Source organism: Euleptes europaea, chromosome 18 (genome assembly GCF_029931775.1).
Source record: "Euleptes europaea isolate rEulEur1 chromosome 18, rEulEur1.hap1, whole genome shotgun sequence".
Lineage (NCBI taxonomy): Eukaryota > Metazoa > Chordata > Lepidosauria > Squamata > Sphaerodactylidae > Euleptes > Euleptes europaea.
The window spans coordinates 36,255,389-36,273,998 of NC_079329.1; the positions used below are offsets into that span (position 1 = coordinate 36,255,389).

Sequence of the window (18,610 nt, forward strand, 5' to 3'; positions counted from 1 at the left end):
TTGATTCATAGGGTCGCCATGAGTCGGAAGCGACTTGACGGCACTTAACACACACACAGGGGTTATATTTAGCTACAATCTCACTTGGAAAGCCCATGTTCACTCAGCTACTGAAATTGCTAGGATCAATACAAAAGCTCTTTTAAGGTGTTTGTTTTTATTCCAAAGGAGGTCAGAATATACCTGCGGCTATTGAGGCTTTTAATGCCAAAATAATTCCCCAGATCTTGTTTGGAGCAGGCATTTGGATAAATGGAGTTTTGAAGTCCCTGGACCATACACTTCTTGTTCCTGTGCAGGATGGCAGGAGTGCCTAGATGTGTAGCAGGAACTGCTCTTCGAGTAGAGTTTGCACAGTGCTCATCAGCATCTAGGGCTTGGATTGTTGCCTTTATTCTGAGATTGAAAGTTCTGTTTTCAGTGCCAACGCTCGGGTGGGGCTTTTGTATCTTGTGAAGAAAGACAACTTTAGAAGTTTTTGGGGAGATGTGTAATTAATAGAGTTGAGTCTCTTGGCCTTTCTCTTGCTATGTTTAATGTACTATGGATTATTAGGAAGCATTGAGGATGATCAGGATGAAAGTGATTGGTCGTGATCGTGTTAGTACACTAACTCAGGCAAGGCATGTAGGCTCCATTTCTGCACTAGGGATTGCTCCCCCTTTGACCCTTCTCTCATATTTGAAATTCCATCCTAGCCATAGGCATTCCTTTAAGCTAGTAAGCTAATATTCTCAGAACATTTTTGTGATTTTGTATCTGATGCATTACAGACTGTAGACCCTGTTTTGCTTTTTTTTGTGACAAACGGTCTGCTTGCAGAGCCCTCTGGATTTTTCCTATTCTGTCCAGATGCCAGCTCCCTGTTGAGTCTTGGTTGGTATCCTTATTATTAGCAGATTGTGATCTACAAATAACCTGATCTGTTGCAAAATTTCTGACAATAGTGATCTCCTTAAAACATTGTTAAAATTAGTACTATTTTGTGATTTTAAGAGAAAATGTATAGGTTCATGGTGACATCTTGCTTCCTCACGTGTTGTAGGCTTTATGAGACATATGTATTTTATAGATTTTGTATCCTTTTTTTGGTCATGTTATATTGGTTTGTTTGATTTCCTGTGATGTGTTGGTTTTATGCTCAAGAGCTTTGGTCAAGTGACCTTAATAATAAAAAGAATGGAAAAGCATACCAAGTGGGTGGCTGACTGAAGGCATTAATGCTTTTTCCTTAGTTGCTCTCTACTGTTCAAATTAGGTCTCAGGATAATGACATAGCATTTGGGCAAAAAGATGCAGCCTAGTAAGCCAACACTGGAAGCTATGATGGAGAAGACCTCCACAGCCACCATGTCTTTTCCTTGAGTGCTCAGGTAGGTGGGGATGAAGGACAGCCAAACACTGCAAAAGACCAACATGCTGAAGGTGATGAACTTGGCTTCATTGAAACTGTCAGGCAACTTTCTGGCTAGGAAAGCCACAATGAAGCAAATGGTGGCAAGAAACCACATGTAGCCCAAGACAAAGTAAAACATGGTGGCTGACCCTTCATTGCATTGCACTATGATTTCTCTACGCAGTGTATGCATATCCACATCTGGGAAGGGAGGAGAAGAGGCCAGCCAAACAGCACAAATGCACACTTGAACAAAGGAGCAAGAGATAACAATATGATACGCCAATTGTTTCCCCACCCACTTTCGAAAAATGTTCCCTGGCTTGGAGGCCATAAATGCCAGAACAACCATAACAGTTTTTGCCAAGACAGAAGAAACAGCGACGGAGAAGATGATGCCAAAAGTCATTTGACGGAGGAGGCAGGTCACCTTGTTAGGCTGTCCAAGGAAGAGCAAGGAGCAGAGGAAACACAGGAGGAGAGAGATGAGGAGAATGTAGGTGAGGCTCCGGTTGTTGGCTTTAACAATTGGGGTGTCCTTGTACTTTACAAAGATTGCAAGCACCAAGGCAGTGATCAGAGAAAAGAAGAGAGCCAAAAAGGCTAAAATCATGCTCAACTGTTCTGAAAATGATAGGAAATTTGGGATCTTGGGAATGCATTCACTTTGTCCCAGGTTTGGATAATGGTCTTCAGAACAACTCATGCAATAATCCATGTCTGAAAGAAGATAATCCATTTAGACACTTTTAGCATATGAAAACAAGAGTTTTTTTATGTTTATATCTAACCTTGTGTGGTCAACACTTGATGAAAACAGTTTTGTTAATCTGTCATAGCACTGAAAATACCTAAGAAGCCATGGCAACCTTTGAGCGTTCAGGCAGATGTTGAAATAACACCATGAATCCTATTGTGGTGAAGGGAACTTCATAGGACTTTTAGAGTTCATGGTGATAATTCTCAGCAAATCTCTGGAAATAAATGGAGCAACGCACTGGAATGTTCAATACCGATATGTTTTTTCCATGTTTCCCGATAGTGCAGATGTTTAACTTCCCTCCCTTCGGGCAATCAGTCTACAAAATACATGGGGATCTTCCACAGGAGAAATATGAATCAGAGCATTTCCTACCCTCTTTGTCTGAAATTTTCCCCTCTGGACACAGATCGCAATTGTAGCAGCAGAATTGCTCCCCTTCCTTCTTTTTCTTGCTGTACCCAGGCTTGCAGTTGTCATTACACACAGATAAAGGAGGCAGCTGTCATCGAAGAAAACAAGAATTTAGAACTGAGAAGATATTGGGTGTATCCTGCTTCAGAATAGCTGTGTAAATTGCCAAGGTAATGGAAGAGATCTCAAAGAGGAATGTGCATTATCCAAAGCGTGATGGGACCAACAAAGGTTGAAATGTTGCATGCTTGTTGAACGCAGTGATGACATAATTAAGTGCTGACTTAGAAAATTTGTGGATGAAAAAATTCGTGCTCTGCTCTCCTTAAAGCTTCTGTCAGTCTATTTCATGAAATGAGAAAGAGTTTGTATACTTTTGAGAGACAGTAAAGATGTTTTCTCACCTGTGCAAGATGTCTGTTCCACTTAATTCTGTCATCATAGATGAAAATTCTTTTACTAAGAGGAACCTGAGGATCCAGCCTCCCAATATTGACTCTGACATAGGACCTATTTGAAAAAGTGACCAAGTTGGTAATATCAAATCCACCTTTCAATTCTCCATGTTCGTTAAAGGTCACTTCATCTCCAGCACTATTGTTGAAAGCAATTCTCTGAAGAAGTCTGTGGAGCTTAGCAGAAAGAGAAAGAACATTAAGGTTCTTGGAATCAATTGGATGGATTACTTTCTTTAAGAACAGAATATTTTTCTGAATGCAAATATTTTGCTTTCTCATGAGAATAAACTTCCGTTGCCAGCTACAAGACAAAGGAATGAAGTATGATTCAGGGTGTTTCTGGAATGAACGCTGCTGAGAGAGCTTCCAAAAAGATCCACTTTGGTTTTGCTGCATCCTGAGCTAGTAGAGAGGAAGTATACATGACTCAGTATTGTGCATTAGCTTGGCATGCAGAAGGTTCCAAGGACAATGTCTATCATTTGCATTTGAATAGTGAGGTGGTGTGAAAGACCTCTAGGACACTCTGGAGAGCTGCATCTGGTCTCTGTACATCTTGATGAACCAATTCTTATTTAGTATAATTGAAGACAAACTAAATAAACTGGGTTTTACCCCCATAGCACTACTTCAGTTAGGGTGGGGTCAAGCTAAGTCAACTATAAACCAAAGAGTTAAAGATATTCAGCGACAAGTAGATCTAGCAAGAGCGCCCCTATTTATGGCTCCCCCCACTCCAAATTTATCCTTGCACCGGCAGCCTCTCTCTGTTATCTAGAGATAAACAAATATAGGAGGGCTTTTACCTTGGCTAGGTGCGCAGCCTTACCCTCTGCTATGTTAGAGGGGAAATTCAAGAAAATACCCAGGGCAGAGAGACTATGCCCCTGTAAATCCGGGGATTTAGAAACCACTGAACCTGTTCTCCTGAACTGTAACTATTACACTATACCCCGCTCTAAGTTTATTGAGCCCCTCATACTGATAATGGGACCAGTCAGGGAAAGAGAAAAGTTAGAAAAGCTCCTACAAGGAGATAATCCCTCAATCACCTCTCAGGTAGCAAAATTTTGTACGGCTGCAATGACAATTCGTTGCCACAGAGTACTCTCTTAGTCCAAATGGCAGATGTAACTCAGATGTTATTTATTTTATTATTTTTAATTTTTTAATTGTCTTAAGACCCGGACTGTAAACCTTTGTCGGTAAGACCATTTTAGTCCATGTATTTTGTTTTATCTGGCCAAGGGCCACAAATAAACTATCTGAATCCTATTCAGTATCAGGCAGCTGTATATGTGCTCAAAGTCGGAGAGGTAATCAGATGGGGAATAAAGCAAGGGTAAAAGTCCACATTTCTGCAAAGACGTCATGGTGAACAACTTGCTGATGTTTCCTTTTTATACTGCTGGAAAATGCCTTAAAACCTGAATTTACATAAAATTTTATTCTACTTGGTTTTGCACTCTGTATGGGTTCAAAGGTTAAAAACTGCATTTTATGGCTGGTTGTATTGAGCGCCTTAGATACACAAATGAACCTAGCTAGCAGAAGGACAATAGGCATGCCCCAACTCGCCTACAGGCCCACAGGAAGCCAAAGGAAGTCGGAAGAGAAGAAAAGTCTGCAGAGCAGAAAGGGAGCGGATAAGTCCGGAATGAAAGAGGAATAATCAAAAGCAATAGCCAATGAAGGTCCTTCATGGAAACTCACGAGAAGTCAGCAGATGGTCAGACTTGGGATGAGATCTCAGCACAGGTAAGTACGATGCAATATCCAGGGTAGCTAAACATCCTAGAGTCCCAGTGTTTTACACTCTACCAAAAGTGCATAAGAACATAATTGGCCGCCCAATTATAGCTGCTACCGGATCCCAGCTTGAGCCCATCGCAAAATATCTAGAATCTTTTCTTCAACCTTATGTTTCTTCTACTCTATCTTTTTTACTCAAGGGACATTATTGTCCAGGTGGAAGTACCTTCCATAGTACCTTCAGGAGGAGTCCTAGCAACTCTTGATGTGTCCTTATACTCCAAAGTTCCCCTGCCCGAAGCTAAGACAGATCATTGAGACTTACCTTGACAGTAGACCTAAATTACATCCACCCACTCACATCCTTTTAGATCTCCTGGACATTTTGTTTGAACAAAAAAAGTTTCATTACAAAGATCAGTTTTACCCTCAAATTAAGGGGGTCTCCATGGGCATGGCTTGCGCCCCCTCCATGGCAAATTTATTTATGATTGAATTTGAAAAAAATTATTTGTTTGCCACAACCCTTTCACTGAACATAGGATTCTTTATAAACGTTATGTGGATAATCTTTTCTTTTTATTTGATTCAGGTGAGCATTTCTTAGACTTTAAACATTGGCTTAATACTTGTGATAGTAATTTAGCCTTCTCTGGGTTTTCTAGCCCTTCAGCAGTGCCCTTCCTGGATTTAGAAGTGTGCATCACTATCCATTTTAGCCATAAGACTCTATCGCAAGCCTCTAGTAAAAAATGCAGGTTTCCATTACTCATCTTTTCACTCACTTCACTTAATTAAAAATCTACCATATAGTCACTATCTCCAATTAAAAAGAAATGCCACAGAGGCATTGGATTACAAGCAGGCAGCCAACAATTTAGACATAGCCTTATGTTCCAAAGATCCTACGTTATGCAAGGAGCAGGGCTGACTCACGTCCTCACAACCCTCTTTTATCCGTCTCTAATAACTCAGCTTCTCAGAACCAAGGAATCAACATTTGTTGGTCCCAGCAACAACCTTTCATTGCAACAACCTTTCGACTTTCGCAGTAATTGGGGTTGCATGTTTGTTTGTTGATTCGTATCATTGTACGCCCTGACCTGGATGGCCCAGGCTAGCTTGATCTCGTCAGATCTCAGAAGCTGAACAGGGTCAGCCCTGGTTAGTGTTTGGATGGGAGACCACCAAGGAATATCAGGGTTGCTGTGCAGAGGAAGGCACTGGCAAACCACCTCTGTTAGTCTCTTGCCATGAAAACCCCCCAAAAGGGATCGCCATAAGTCGGCTGCGACTTGACTGCACTTTACACACACACACCCACACCCACACACACACACACACACACACACACACACATCATTGTACACCTTTGGTGTTGTTTATGTTAGTATTAGCTTATTATTGGCTTATTAGTAGGAGTGTTGTAATAATATATATATATATATATTTGTTGCCATATAATATAATATAATATAATATAATATAATATAATATAATATAATATAATATATATTATTACAACACTCCTACTAATATTACAACACTCCTACTAATATATATATAAACAACAACAATAGTGCTGTGGAGAGAGGAACTAAGCAAATGAACAGCACAAAGGCTCTATGTTCTTTTGCTTGGTGCCTCTCTCCACAGCACTATTGTTGTTTTTGGTTTGTTTGTTTTTTGTTTTTAAATAAAATTTATTGGAGAACAACAATAACCAATAACAGCAACTAAAAGAAGCAGAAAACATAACAATCTTCATGATTTAAAATACAATATATCTATATACGCAATAACAACAGGATTCCTATGTTACAGGATTCCTATGTCACAGCTTATTTATTTGTCTTCATATTCATCGTCTTGTCCTGACTGAGTACAACACATTCCTCTTTCTCGCCCTTATTTATAAAATTCTCTATTTTATTTATAGTTTGTGACCATAACTCATCTAAACTTATTGTAACTATTTTTCTGATATGTTGTTAGCTTAATTAAAACATATATTTCTTTAACTTTAACCACCCATTCCTCTATCTTTGGAATTGATTTTTGTTTCCAATGTCTGGCAAAGGTCATTCTAGCAGCAGTTATATGTAACTCCATACAAAGTTTGTCTTTAGTTAGATTAAAAAGGTAAAGGTCCCCTGTGCAAGCACCAGGTCATTCCCATGGGGCTACGTCACATCCCAACGTTTACTAGGCAGACATTGTTTATGGGGTGGTTTGTCATTGCCTTCCCCAGTCATCTTCCCTTTACCCCAGCAAGCTGGGTACTTATTTTACCAACCTTGGAAGGATGGAAGGCTGAGTCAACCTTGAGACGGCTACCTGAAACCAACATTCATTGGGATCAAACTCAGGTCGTGAGCAGAGCTTGGACTGCAGTACTGCAGCTTACCACTCTGCTCCACGGGGCTCTTTTAGTTAGATTAGGTACCAGATTTAACAGGAATAACTTGGGTTTACATGGTTTACATGTTGATTTTGCTTTGGTTTACCTAGAAGAACAACATGGCGGGGGAGTCTACATACAAGTCCATGGGAAGAGAATACTCATGATTGTAGCAGCTTGATATTGACATCAAAATCCAGAGAAAAGAGAAATTCAGGAGTAGAGAAAAGGAGAAGCCTCTCTGAGCAGGAGACCATGAAAGCTAAGTGACTTCCTCTCTCCCCGATGAGCAGGAAAAAAGGCTTAAAAGTGTTGGAATATCTATCCTGGGGATATTCCGGTTCTTAGCAGAGTGCCTTAAGCTTAGCAGCAGCAGAAGCTACACATGCATGCATGTGTGAAAATAAAAGGAGCATCAGTCGTTTGCTCTAATCAAACTAAAGTACATTTATTGTTGAAATACACATTGGATAGAAAAGGACAAACAAGGGTCCCTTATCCTGATCTACCTTGCTAATTCTCTAGGTATAAAAGGGTATCTGCCTTCCACTCCATCTTGGGGTGGGAAGGCCTGGACGTGCGGAGCGCCCAGCTCCTAGGACTTGCTTGGATGATGGGCAAAGGGGAAGAGAGAGAGGGGGGAAGTTTCCCTGACAATACATCTCTAAACATCAAAGGGGACAGGAAATGAGGGTGAGGTGTAACTACAGATACCTCCCGAGTCCTGTCTGTCTATCTGACTCTCTGTGGTCAGTCCCCCCCTCTTAATGTGTAGGCAAGTGACACCGTTAGAAAGGGCAGATTTTCCAACAAAAAGTCCCATTTCCCCACTCATACCAACATGTTGAACCCTAAACATGGCCGGGGACTGGTTATGTCAGTGAGGAATAATTACCTTCCAAGGCGGCACATTCAGAAGAGCCAGCCTGACCCCATTCTCCCTAGCTCTGTGGAAAGTTCTAGATGAATTCAAGATGTGTAGAGCATGTGCAATGGCATAGACAGCATTATAGATACTGTAGCTATGGCCAGTCATGCTCATTTCAAAAAAAGGTGCTGGGACAGTCTCCAGTTTCTCCTCTCCAGTGCACATTTCACTTGAATTTGTTGGATTAATGGAATCTGGAAATGCACAGTCAAAGACTTGTTCCCAGAATGCCTTGATGAAACCATCCTCCTTTGTCCAGGAATGTTTTAGAAGTTGGAGAAATTTCTGGAATCCTAGGATGTCTTTTGAATGAATTGTGAAGGAAAGAGCACCATGGAACATTTGTATATCAAAAGACTTTTGAAAAGGATTGAATGCAAAATCAATCTGGGCTGTTGTAATCCATACCTTTCCTGCAGAGGTTCTCTCCACATAATCAGAACCTGTTAGGAAATTTATATATGTGGGTATATACATAATTGTTACCAGCCACATTAGTGTTCCACAGTGTCCATGTACAACAACTGCATTGGCTTTGCTGTCCAGGAAATTTTCAACAGTGTCATCCAGGTATTTGATCATAAAATTTATGTCATCCCATTGGATCTGTTTTGAAGATCTTTCCATGAAGGCTGCACAGATTCCATTCCTGGAAAGCATCGGTTCCAGTGCCTGCAAGAAATGGTCTCCGCCTTCATCATCCAGAGCGATGAGCCCAACCCATTTCCAGCTGAAATGCAGAAGTAATTGGACAATTCCCTCATACTGAAGAGCTTCCTGGGGGACCATGCGGTAAAAGGAATGGAAACTGGTTGGGTTATCCACTTCTGATTCAAATGAGCCATATGAAAACTAATAAGAAAAAAAAAACAGGAAGAATAGGAATAAACTCTATTCATCACCTTCTTGTTTCGGAAGATTCTTAAACGTTATCCCAGACCCTGAACCTATTATATCCACATAAATTCCCCAAAGTGCACATGTACTTTTGTCTGCATATTTCCTCTTGCTGCTAGTAAACTTGTCTGAAACCTGGGACAGTTTTTTAAAATTTTGTTTTATTCATTTAAAACATTTATGAGTCATCCTTTCACCTTGCAGAACTCAAGGTGGCTTATAACGTGAATCAAGTATAATAAAAATACATAAATGACTACAATTTTAAATCTCAATAAAGGACTAAATTAATGAAATAGGTTCTAAATAAAACTGTTCAACTGCTGCCTAAAAATTGAAAGGGAGAAGATACCCTGGTCCCAAGCCATGGAGGGCTTTAAAGGACAAAAACAACACCTTCAGTTGGGCTCAGGAGTTGGTAACAGGTCTCATGGCGACCCTATGAATTAAAGTCCTCCAAAATGTCCTATCTTTGACAGCCTTGCAAATCGAAGGCTGTGGCTTCCTTTATTGAGTCAATCCATCTCTTGTTGGGTCTTCCTCTTTTCCTGCTGCCCTCAACTTTTCCTAGCATGACTGTCTTTTCCAGTGACTCTTGTCGTCTCATGACGTGACCAAAATACGATAGCCTCAGTTTAGTCATTTTAGCTTCTAGGGTCAGTTCAGGCTTGATTTGACCTATAATCCACTGATTTGTTTTTTTTTGGGGGGGGGGGTTTGGCAGTCCATGGAATCCGTAACACTCTCCTCCAACACCACATTTTGAAGGAATCTATTTTCTTCCTATCAGCTTTCTTCACTGCCCAGCTTTCACACCCATACATAGTAATAGGGAATACAATGGCATGAATTAATCGAGTCTTGGTGGCCAGTGACACATCCTTACACTTCAAAATCTTTTCTAGCTCCTTCATAGCTGTCCTTCTTAGTCTCAATCTCCTTCTGATTTCTTGGCTGCAGTCTCCCTTTTGGTTGATAGTGGAGCCAAGGAATAGAAAGTCTTGAACAATTTCAATTTTCTCATTGTCAACCTTAAAGTTGTGTAATTCTCTTGTAGACATTACTTTTGTTTTCTTGGTGTTCAGCTGTAGTCCTGCTTTGGCACTTTCTCTTTTAACTTGAAGCAGTAGTCGTTTCAAATCTTCACTATTTTCTGCCAATAATGTAGTGTCATCAGCATATCTCAAATGATTAATGTTCCTCCCTCCAATTTTCACTCCACCTTCATCTAAATCTAATCCATCTTTCCTAATTATATGTTCTGCATATAGATTGAAGAGATAGGGAGATAAAATACATCCTTGTCGGACACCTTTGCCAATTGGAAACCATTCCATTTCTCCATATTCTGTTCTAACTGTGGCCTCTTGTCCAGAGTACAGGTTGCGCATCAAAACGATCAGATGGCACACCCATTTCCTTTCCTTTCCTTTCAAAAGCCATAGCTTTTTATGATCCACACAGTCAAAAGCTTTGCTGTAATCTATGAAACACAAGCTGATTTTCTTCGGAAATTCTCTCGTATGCTCCAGTAACTAGCGTATATTTGCAATATGATCTCTAGTGCCTCTTCCTTTTCTGAAACCAGCTTGAACATCAGACATTTCTCGTTCCATATATGGTAACAGCCTTTGCTGTAAGATTTGGAGCATCGCTTTACTCACATGAGAAATTAATGCGATGGTCCGATAGTTGCTGCAATCTTTGATGTCTCCTTTCTTGGGAACTGGAATGTAAATGGATCGTTTCCAGTCTGTGGGCCATTGTTTTGTTTTCCATATCTGTTGGCATATTCTTGTCAAGATTTTGATGGACTCCGTTTCTGTGGCTTGGAATAGCTCTATTGATATCCCATCTGCTCCTGGTGATTTGTTTCTCCCGATTGCTCTCAATTCAGTTTTCACTTCACTTTCTAAAACTGTAGGTTCTTCTTCAAAAGATTCTTCTTGGAAAGAATCTTTTATCCTTTCATCTCTTCTGTATAGTTCTTCAGTGTATTGTTCCCACCTTTTCTTTATTTTGTCCTGTTCAGTTAATGTATTTCCATGCTGATCTTTCAGCATGCCTAACCGTGCTTTAAATTTCCCTTTGATTTCTTGGATCTTGTGGAACAGATCTCTTGTTCTTCCTTTTTTGTTGTTCTCTTCTATTTCTTTACACTGGTTATTATAATAGGTCTCTGTCTCTATGTGCGAGTTGCTGGAACATTGCACTTAGACTTTTGATTCTATTTCTGTCACCTTCTACTTTTGCTTCTCGTCCATCTCTGGCAATTTTAAGAGTTTCCTCAGACATCCATCGAGGTTTTTCTTTTCTTTTGGCTACAGGAATAGTCTTTGCACATTCTTCCTTGATAATATCTCTTGTTTCCACCAATAGTTCTTCAGGTTTACATTCACTTGAACTCAGTAATGCAAATCTGTTCCTTACATGGTCTTTAAACTCTTCCGGAATATTGCTTAGATTGTATTTTGGTGTTATGAATGTTTTGGTGTTTTTCTTAAGCTTTATCTTGATTTTCGATATTAACAATTCATGATCTGTACCGCAGTCGGCTCCTGGTCTTGTTTTGGCTGAGAGAATAGAGCTTCTCCATCTTCTGCTTCCAATTATATAATCTATTTGATTTCTATACTGGCCGTCTGGTGATGTCCATGTATACAATCGTCTATTTGGTTGCCTGAAACATGTGTTTGCAATGAACAGATTGTTGTCTTCACAAAATTCTACGAGGCGTTCTCCTGCTTCATTCCGTTCTCCTAGCCCAAATCTGCCAACAACATTTGCTTCTGCTTTGTTTCCTACTTTTGCGTTCCAATCACCTATGATTATCAGCATATCTTGTTTAGGTGTCTGATCAATTTCTTCCTGAACACTGGCATAAAAACTTTCAATTTCTTCCTCAACAGCATCTGTAGTTGGGGCATAAACTTGAATGATGCTTATGTTGATAGGCTTTCCCTGAAGTCTGATTGATATTATTCGGTCAGACTTTGCATTATAGCTCCTGACTACCTTTGCTACATCTTGCCTCACTATTAAAGCAACTCCATTTCTTCTCTTTTTGTCATTCCCTGAATAAAACACTTTGTAATTTTCTGACTGAAAATGTCCTAATCCAGTCCACTTTAATTCACTTACTCCCAGGACTGAAATGTCCATACGTTCCATTTCTTGTTTAACAATTTCAAGCTTACCCTGATTCATGCTTCTCACATTCCATGTTCCTATTATATGCGTTGAACAGCTTTGGACTTTCCTTTTGCATCTATTCATGTCAACCACTGAACGTCCTTTCGGCTTTAGTCCAATCGACTTGTCCTCTGCTCTACCCCAGTAGCAGATTGAGTGCCATCCGACCTGGGGGTCCCATCTTCCAGCACTATATCTTTTTTCATTTTGGATTGCCTCATCATAGGGTTTTCAAGGTAAAAGTTGGTCAGAAGTGGTTTACCAGTGCCTTCTTCTGTGCAGTACTAACCAGAGTTAGCTGTAGTGGCACTGCCGTTGTCTACAAAAGATCCTCCGCCAGTGTCACCTTCCACTACTGCTGCTGCCCAGTAGCTAACCTTCAGGAATTCCTCTGCCCCCATCCCCATTGGAACTGCCTGTTCTCTTCTGTGGATGTGGCCATTGATCCCTTAAGGGGGTGGATGCATCTTCGTCTCGTGTCTCAACTGTGACCATTCCGTCTTGATTAACTGCTAGGAGTTTTGTCTCTTGATAGAGACTAGACTCCTTACGGTATTGCTCTCAGCTTCCCTGACACACACAAACCCCCTCACCACGTTAAGGTGTGCATCCAGAAGGGGACATGCCCTGCTAGTTGACCCAAACTACCCATCTTGCCACAGCATCCTGTACTAGCTGCAGCTTCCAACTGCTGTTCAAGTACTGTGTATTGGAATAATCCAGACTAGTTTCATATCAAAGGGTTGAGAGGGTGACTGAGAGGAAGAGAGTATAAAATAGTCTTTAGCAGAGCATCTCATGTTTGACCTGATGAACATTCATTTTTCGTTGCCTTGATGGGACAAATGACATTGTCTTCCAAATCAAGGAGATAACCCTGTTGAGATCAGCCATTTTCCAACCGAGTCAATATTGTTCATCTTTAGGGGGTGTTTTGGGTATATTCCAAAACCCATTATGCTTTTTGTTATGCTCTGGCATTAAGCAGATTGTATTAAAGAGGAATGTGTTAAGTATATAAATAAATATGGCCAATGCTGGAGAAAGTTTCTCTGCATTTTTGTGCCTTTTCGATGATTACTTTCCCTCAAACCATTCAGACCCCACCCAGAAATGGAGTCAGGAAACTGATTTCAGTTCTTTAGCAGTATTCTGGAAGAACTAGTCACCACTAGCCTTGGTGTTCAAAAGACAATTCAGAGTAAAAATAATAGTGAATTCAAGGAATGAAAAAAACTTTAAAGTCTTGTTGTTCAAAATCTGACAAGCCAACAAATCACAAATGTAACCAGATTCATGTGGATCCATCATATTTCCTTTTTCCCTGCAATCCTTCTTTTCTTCCATTGTTAGTAGCTGCCATAATAGAAGCATTGTTCATAATACTTATAATGAATAGATAGACTGAAGCGGTCAGCAAATCAAACGACCACCCATCCATTGATCAGAACCAAGTATTTTAACACCCCCTATTCCCTGAACATATTTAAACGGAATGTTCAATAGATACCATTTGGAATCCTTCTTGACAGCTGTCATTTCAAGATCCATATCACAATCTAATGTTATTTAACATATTGTCCCCCTTTTTTGATTATAATTTTCACTCTTTGCAACCCTTGAGAGCACAACAGGAAGGGAGGATGAAACTGCATGTGAGATTAGTGAACATCCAAATCTTCCCAGCTCTCTGATCATACCTGTGGGATCTTGTAAAGACTTAAGAGAGTTGCCATGTCTGATGATGTTTCAGAAGTATATCCCCCAATGACACCCATCACTTTTTTCTGGGTGCCACATTTGTAGTTTGGGACGAGTTCCAGTGAAGTGAGGAGTAGATCCAGGGTGGTCCTGTAAGTCCATTTTGGATCTTCCATGGAGTCATGGATGTGGAACCCAAGAGTGACATTGGTCAAAATGTTGGGGTTCTTGTTGATCTCATGGATGGCAAACACCAAGGCTAGGATGTGCTGGTGGAACTTTGTTACCAGGCTGCAACGAAAATCAGTTATTGTTTGAGAAGAGAATGCCTCATTGTACGCCATCTGTATTGGCCACAGATGGATCTAAAAACTTAAGAGGCCCCAGCTAAATCATACAAATGGCCCATCTGGTCCACTTTTAGTTTTCCACTGCCCAATGCTACTCAGACACCCAAAAGCAGGACTAGCATCTAAGTGGATGCCGGAGGTTCCCATTAGCCAAAAAATGGTGAATTCAAGGATTGAAAAGAAAAGAACTCTAAAGTCGCAATGTTGTTCACTATCTGGCAAGCTGAAAGTCACAAACGTCACCAGATTCATGTGGATCTATCATATTTCCTTTCCCCTGCAAAACTGGCCCTTGATAGATCCATGAATTTGTTTACCCCCCCCACCCTTGAAAACATGTAGTCCAGAAGCCTTCAGCATAGTGTGTCAGCAAGTCCCATGTGCTCGGTGAAGAATTACTTTCATTTGTGTGTCCTACATGTGTGTGTAAAGTGTTGTCAAGTCACAGCTGGTTTATGGCGACCCCAGCGAGGAACGTTCAAAGCAAGTGAGAAACAGAGGTGGGTTGCCATTGCCTTCCTTTGCAGAGTCTGCCATGGTGGTCTCTCTTCCAACTACTGACCCTGCTTAGATTCCAAGATCTGATGAGATTGGGCTATACCATGCTGCCTTCCCTTTATCCTACATATACTGCCAAGCAGTTTCATTCGGTGATTCTGAGTTTTACTGTTGTGCAGTCATTCTTATTCTGTTTTGTCCAAAGTATTTCTAATCTCTTTAACATATTCCCTCATATGCCTCTTTTCTAAACTAGAAGATATTTTTAAACCGACTCATATGCCCACTGATGCCACTCTTGGTTGATTCTCTGCTAATGACATCACAACCTCTTGTGCAATACAAATATTTTTGCATCTTCAGACTGACATTTTCTTAAAGGTTTCTATATTTTTCAAATATTAGTTCTCTCTTAGTTATTTTATTTTCAAGTTTTACAATCCTCTGTGTAGAACTGTCCTTCCTCAAGCTAGTCCATGAGTAGATGGATATATATTTAGATCATTTTTTAAAAAATCCCTACCTCCTACTATGCACCTTCTAATCTAGGAAAGCTCAGTGTATAGGTATGATAACTGAAACACTGCAATCTGCTCCTAAAATATTCATGAAGTAATTGCTGCTGTCATTGGTATAAGCAAATTTTTTGTATCTTGGAACATGAGTATTTCATTTGGGTAGCCACAATGAATATCTGTGCATTATTATTTTTAAAAATGCCTATTCAGTTTTGCAAATATACAGAATTGCTAAAATAAAATCAGACATCATAATCTCTACATTAGAGGAGCAATGAATTTCTTACATTGGATAACATAGATAATCCTGGGAGGGGTGTCGCTCAAATGGAATTTTTTGGGAAGTACAACCCATATGAGTAACCATTCCACCAATCAGGATTTCACCTGGCTGATACCATTGATGTGGAATCTGAGGAGGATTGTTTCCTGTGCACTTCATGCTATGTAGTTTATAAACGACGTGAGGAAGCAGCATCTGTATCAGCAGCAACATCAAAAACTGCCATGTGAAATCAAAGAACACCTCTCTCCACATGAACTGTCCTGGGTTCTCCTCTACAGCATCATCATTAGCTTCCGCCTGGTGTCAAGAAGGTGGCTCAGATGGCCCCTGACTCTTCCAACACACTTTTCACATTGGAGATATGGACCTTATCTTTCATTTCCCAACTGCCTGCTTTGTATGATACTTGAGAGATATAGAGTAGTGATATGAAAAATGCCTTTCTCTAGTCCCTCATTTTAGTTGTGAATGGCCCAGCGGAGAGCTTTATAAGCACGACTTGATTTCATTTCAGATTTGTTATCTGTTTCCTTCTGGAAAGCAATTGCAACTGAGACTGCGTGAAAAAATGACAGTGATTCTGATAATTACAGTGGAGATTATCTCATGAGGGACAATTATTTGCAGAACTAGTAAAGCAAAAATATTTTCTTCAATCTCATCCCATCTTTTTTGAAGTGAGACAACAGCTGTGATGGTGAGCTCAGAATGACCATCAGAGGCCACGCCCACCCATGATGCAATAAAAAAAAGCAGGAATCTCTGAAAGAACTGCAAGCAACTTCTCCTTGGATGCATTTATTTATTTATTTATTTCAGCACCACTTGTCCAGAGAACCTGGTCAAAGTGGTTTACAAAGTGAAACATGATAAAGCAACAAACAGCACAGAATCATTATACTGTCCAAGAAACCCAGCCTCAAAATCCAGCATTAAATAAACCATGTTTTTTAAAAGAGTTCTCTCAGGTTAGGAGCAAACTATGAAAATGTTGCAAGATCAAACTAGCAATTAAACACTGAGGAAAAGAGAATCATTTGGCCTTGCACCTGAATGATAGTAGACTTGTAGAGTCTCAAAATAGAGATAGTAGAGACTCAAAGGGAAAGGGCATTCTATGGGCAAGAAGGCAACACTGAAAAGCCGTCTCCCGGCACAACCTGTCTCATTAATCTATTCAGGGGTGCAGAGATCAAGAGGTCTGAATGGTGAGGAAGAAATTCAGATGAGATGGAAAGTATTTGAGAAGGTGGTCCTTCAACTCCTCCAACTGCAAGCCATTTAGGGCCTGAAAAGAAAGACTAACACTATTTGAGCCTCAAATAGAGTTGAGAAAACCCTTTATCCATGGGATATGTGCTGGCCTTCTCAAATATGATCAGATAGGCTCTGAAGCTTTGCTCATGAAAATTCTTTTAGAGGGTACTGTGTTGTTCTTCAGTAAAATTTTGGGGTATTAGGTTTCGAGAATCAAAGCCCTTGTATCTGACCAAGGGAGCTTAGACTCTCAAAAGCTTACCACAAAATTCTTCTTGGTCTCAAAGATGCTTCTGGATTCCTATCAAGCTTTGCACAACAAGACCTCTTAGGGCACTGTGACTCACTCCAGAGTTTATGGAGATGTAATGACATAGCTATACAGGTTGAAAGATTCATCCATCCAGCAGGTCAGGATGAGGCACCAGGATGCAGAGGGAGAATCAGGCAGCAGAAGCTAAAGCCATTTTTTGCCACAAAACTCTCAAATCTCCATGAGGAAAGGCCTGGTCTGGGAACCAGACCTGCTTTTATAGTCTTTGGCCAAGCACAGAAAAGTTTGGAAATAATTCCAGCCAAAAAAACACCTTCTATGATTGGTGAAAAAACAGTGTCATTTCTTACCTGAGAATTCCTGGCCCTCCTCCCTCCCCTTCTCTAGGTTGTCCTCTGTTGCAATACAGGTAGACTGCACCAGCTGGCATTTTGCATTGCTGCCATTGGCCACATTGGCCACTCCAAGATGCCTGCTCCCTCCCTCCTGTTGCCCTGGAAACCAGCCAGGGGGCAGGATTATGAAGAAAGGAGATAGCTCTCCTTTAAACACAATAAGGGCCACAAAATGGAGACTCCACAGAAGGTGAATAGTTAAACCCAAAAAAGACAAATAATTATTTGACTTTTTCAGGAATCGCCTATTTGGCTTCAAGCACATTCCCAGGTTTTGGTATTTGGTCAACACAAAACCCGAATGTTGCCGAAACGGCTAATTTTGGCTTTATTTTTGGTTCGGGTATATTGATATGCACAACCCTAGTCAAGACAACAAATACTATATATAAAAACATTTATTAAAATTATTAAAACACACCATTGAGAGATAGCCAAAGCCTGCCTCTATAACTTTCAAGCTGCCCCCCTAAACATAGTGTAGTGGTTAGTGGAAGTTCAAATCCCCACTCTGCCATGGAAGGTTGCTGGGTGACCTTGAGTCAGTCACGTGCTTCAGTCTACCTCACAGGGTTATTGTGAGGATAAAATGGAGGAGAGGCAAATAATGTAAGCTTCTTTGGGTTCCCATTGGGGAGAAAGGCGAGGTATAAATTAAGTAAATAAATAAATTCCAGTTCCAGTGCAAAAGAGTGCCTGTATGCAAATGACCATTTAGGCGTAACTTATTATAACGTTCGGCATATCTTCATAGTGGCTGTTAAGTAGTAAAGTACTGATAGAGTAACAGCCTTATCATTACCAGACAGCAGACAGATTAAGTGGTAGTCACAAGCATATCTTCATAGTGGCTGTTAAGTAGTAAAGTACTGATAGAGTAACAGCCTTATCATTACCAGACAGCAGACAGATTAAGTGGTAGTCACAAGTACAGGAAAGTGTGAAATCAATGGAGTAATCAAAGAAGATCTTATAGAAGAATATAAATCACAGCTGAATAAAAAATGGGTGTTTCTTCCTTTGCCTTTCCTCACTGGCAGACTCTCTGTTCGATTGGGGTTTTCAAAAATCTGCCAGTTAATTCATTGAGGGGTAAGGCACTATGTCTGGCCAAGGAGAAAAGTTGGAAAGGT

At 40.4% G+C, this 18,610-nt stretch overlaps 1 protein-coding gene across 1 annotated transcript in view; it reads right to left on the bottom strand.

Moving 5' to 3' along the window:
* Positions 1-1,217: 1,217 nt before the first annotated feature.
* Positions 1,218-18,610, bottom strand: part of LOC130490889 (vomeronasal type-2 receptor 26-like) — a 41,761-nt gene continuing 24,368 nt past the window's right edge. The window contains exons 2-4 of the mRNA XM_056864692.1: positions 13,899-14,190; positions 2,532-2,658; positions 1,218-2,116 (exon numbers count right to left, since the gene is read on the bottom strand). Coding sequence (XP_056720670.1) covers positions 1,218-2,116; positions 2,532-2,658; positions 13,899-14,190 — 1,318 coding nt within the window. The remainder of the gene's footprint in view (positions 2,117-2,531; positions 2,659-13,898; positions 14,191-18,610) is intronic.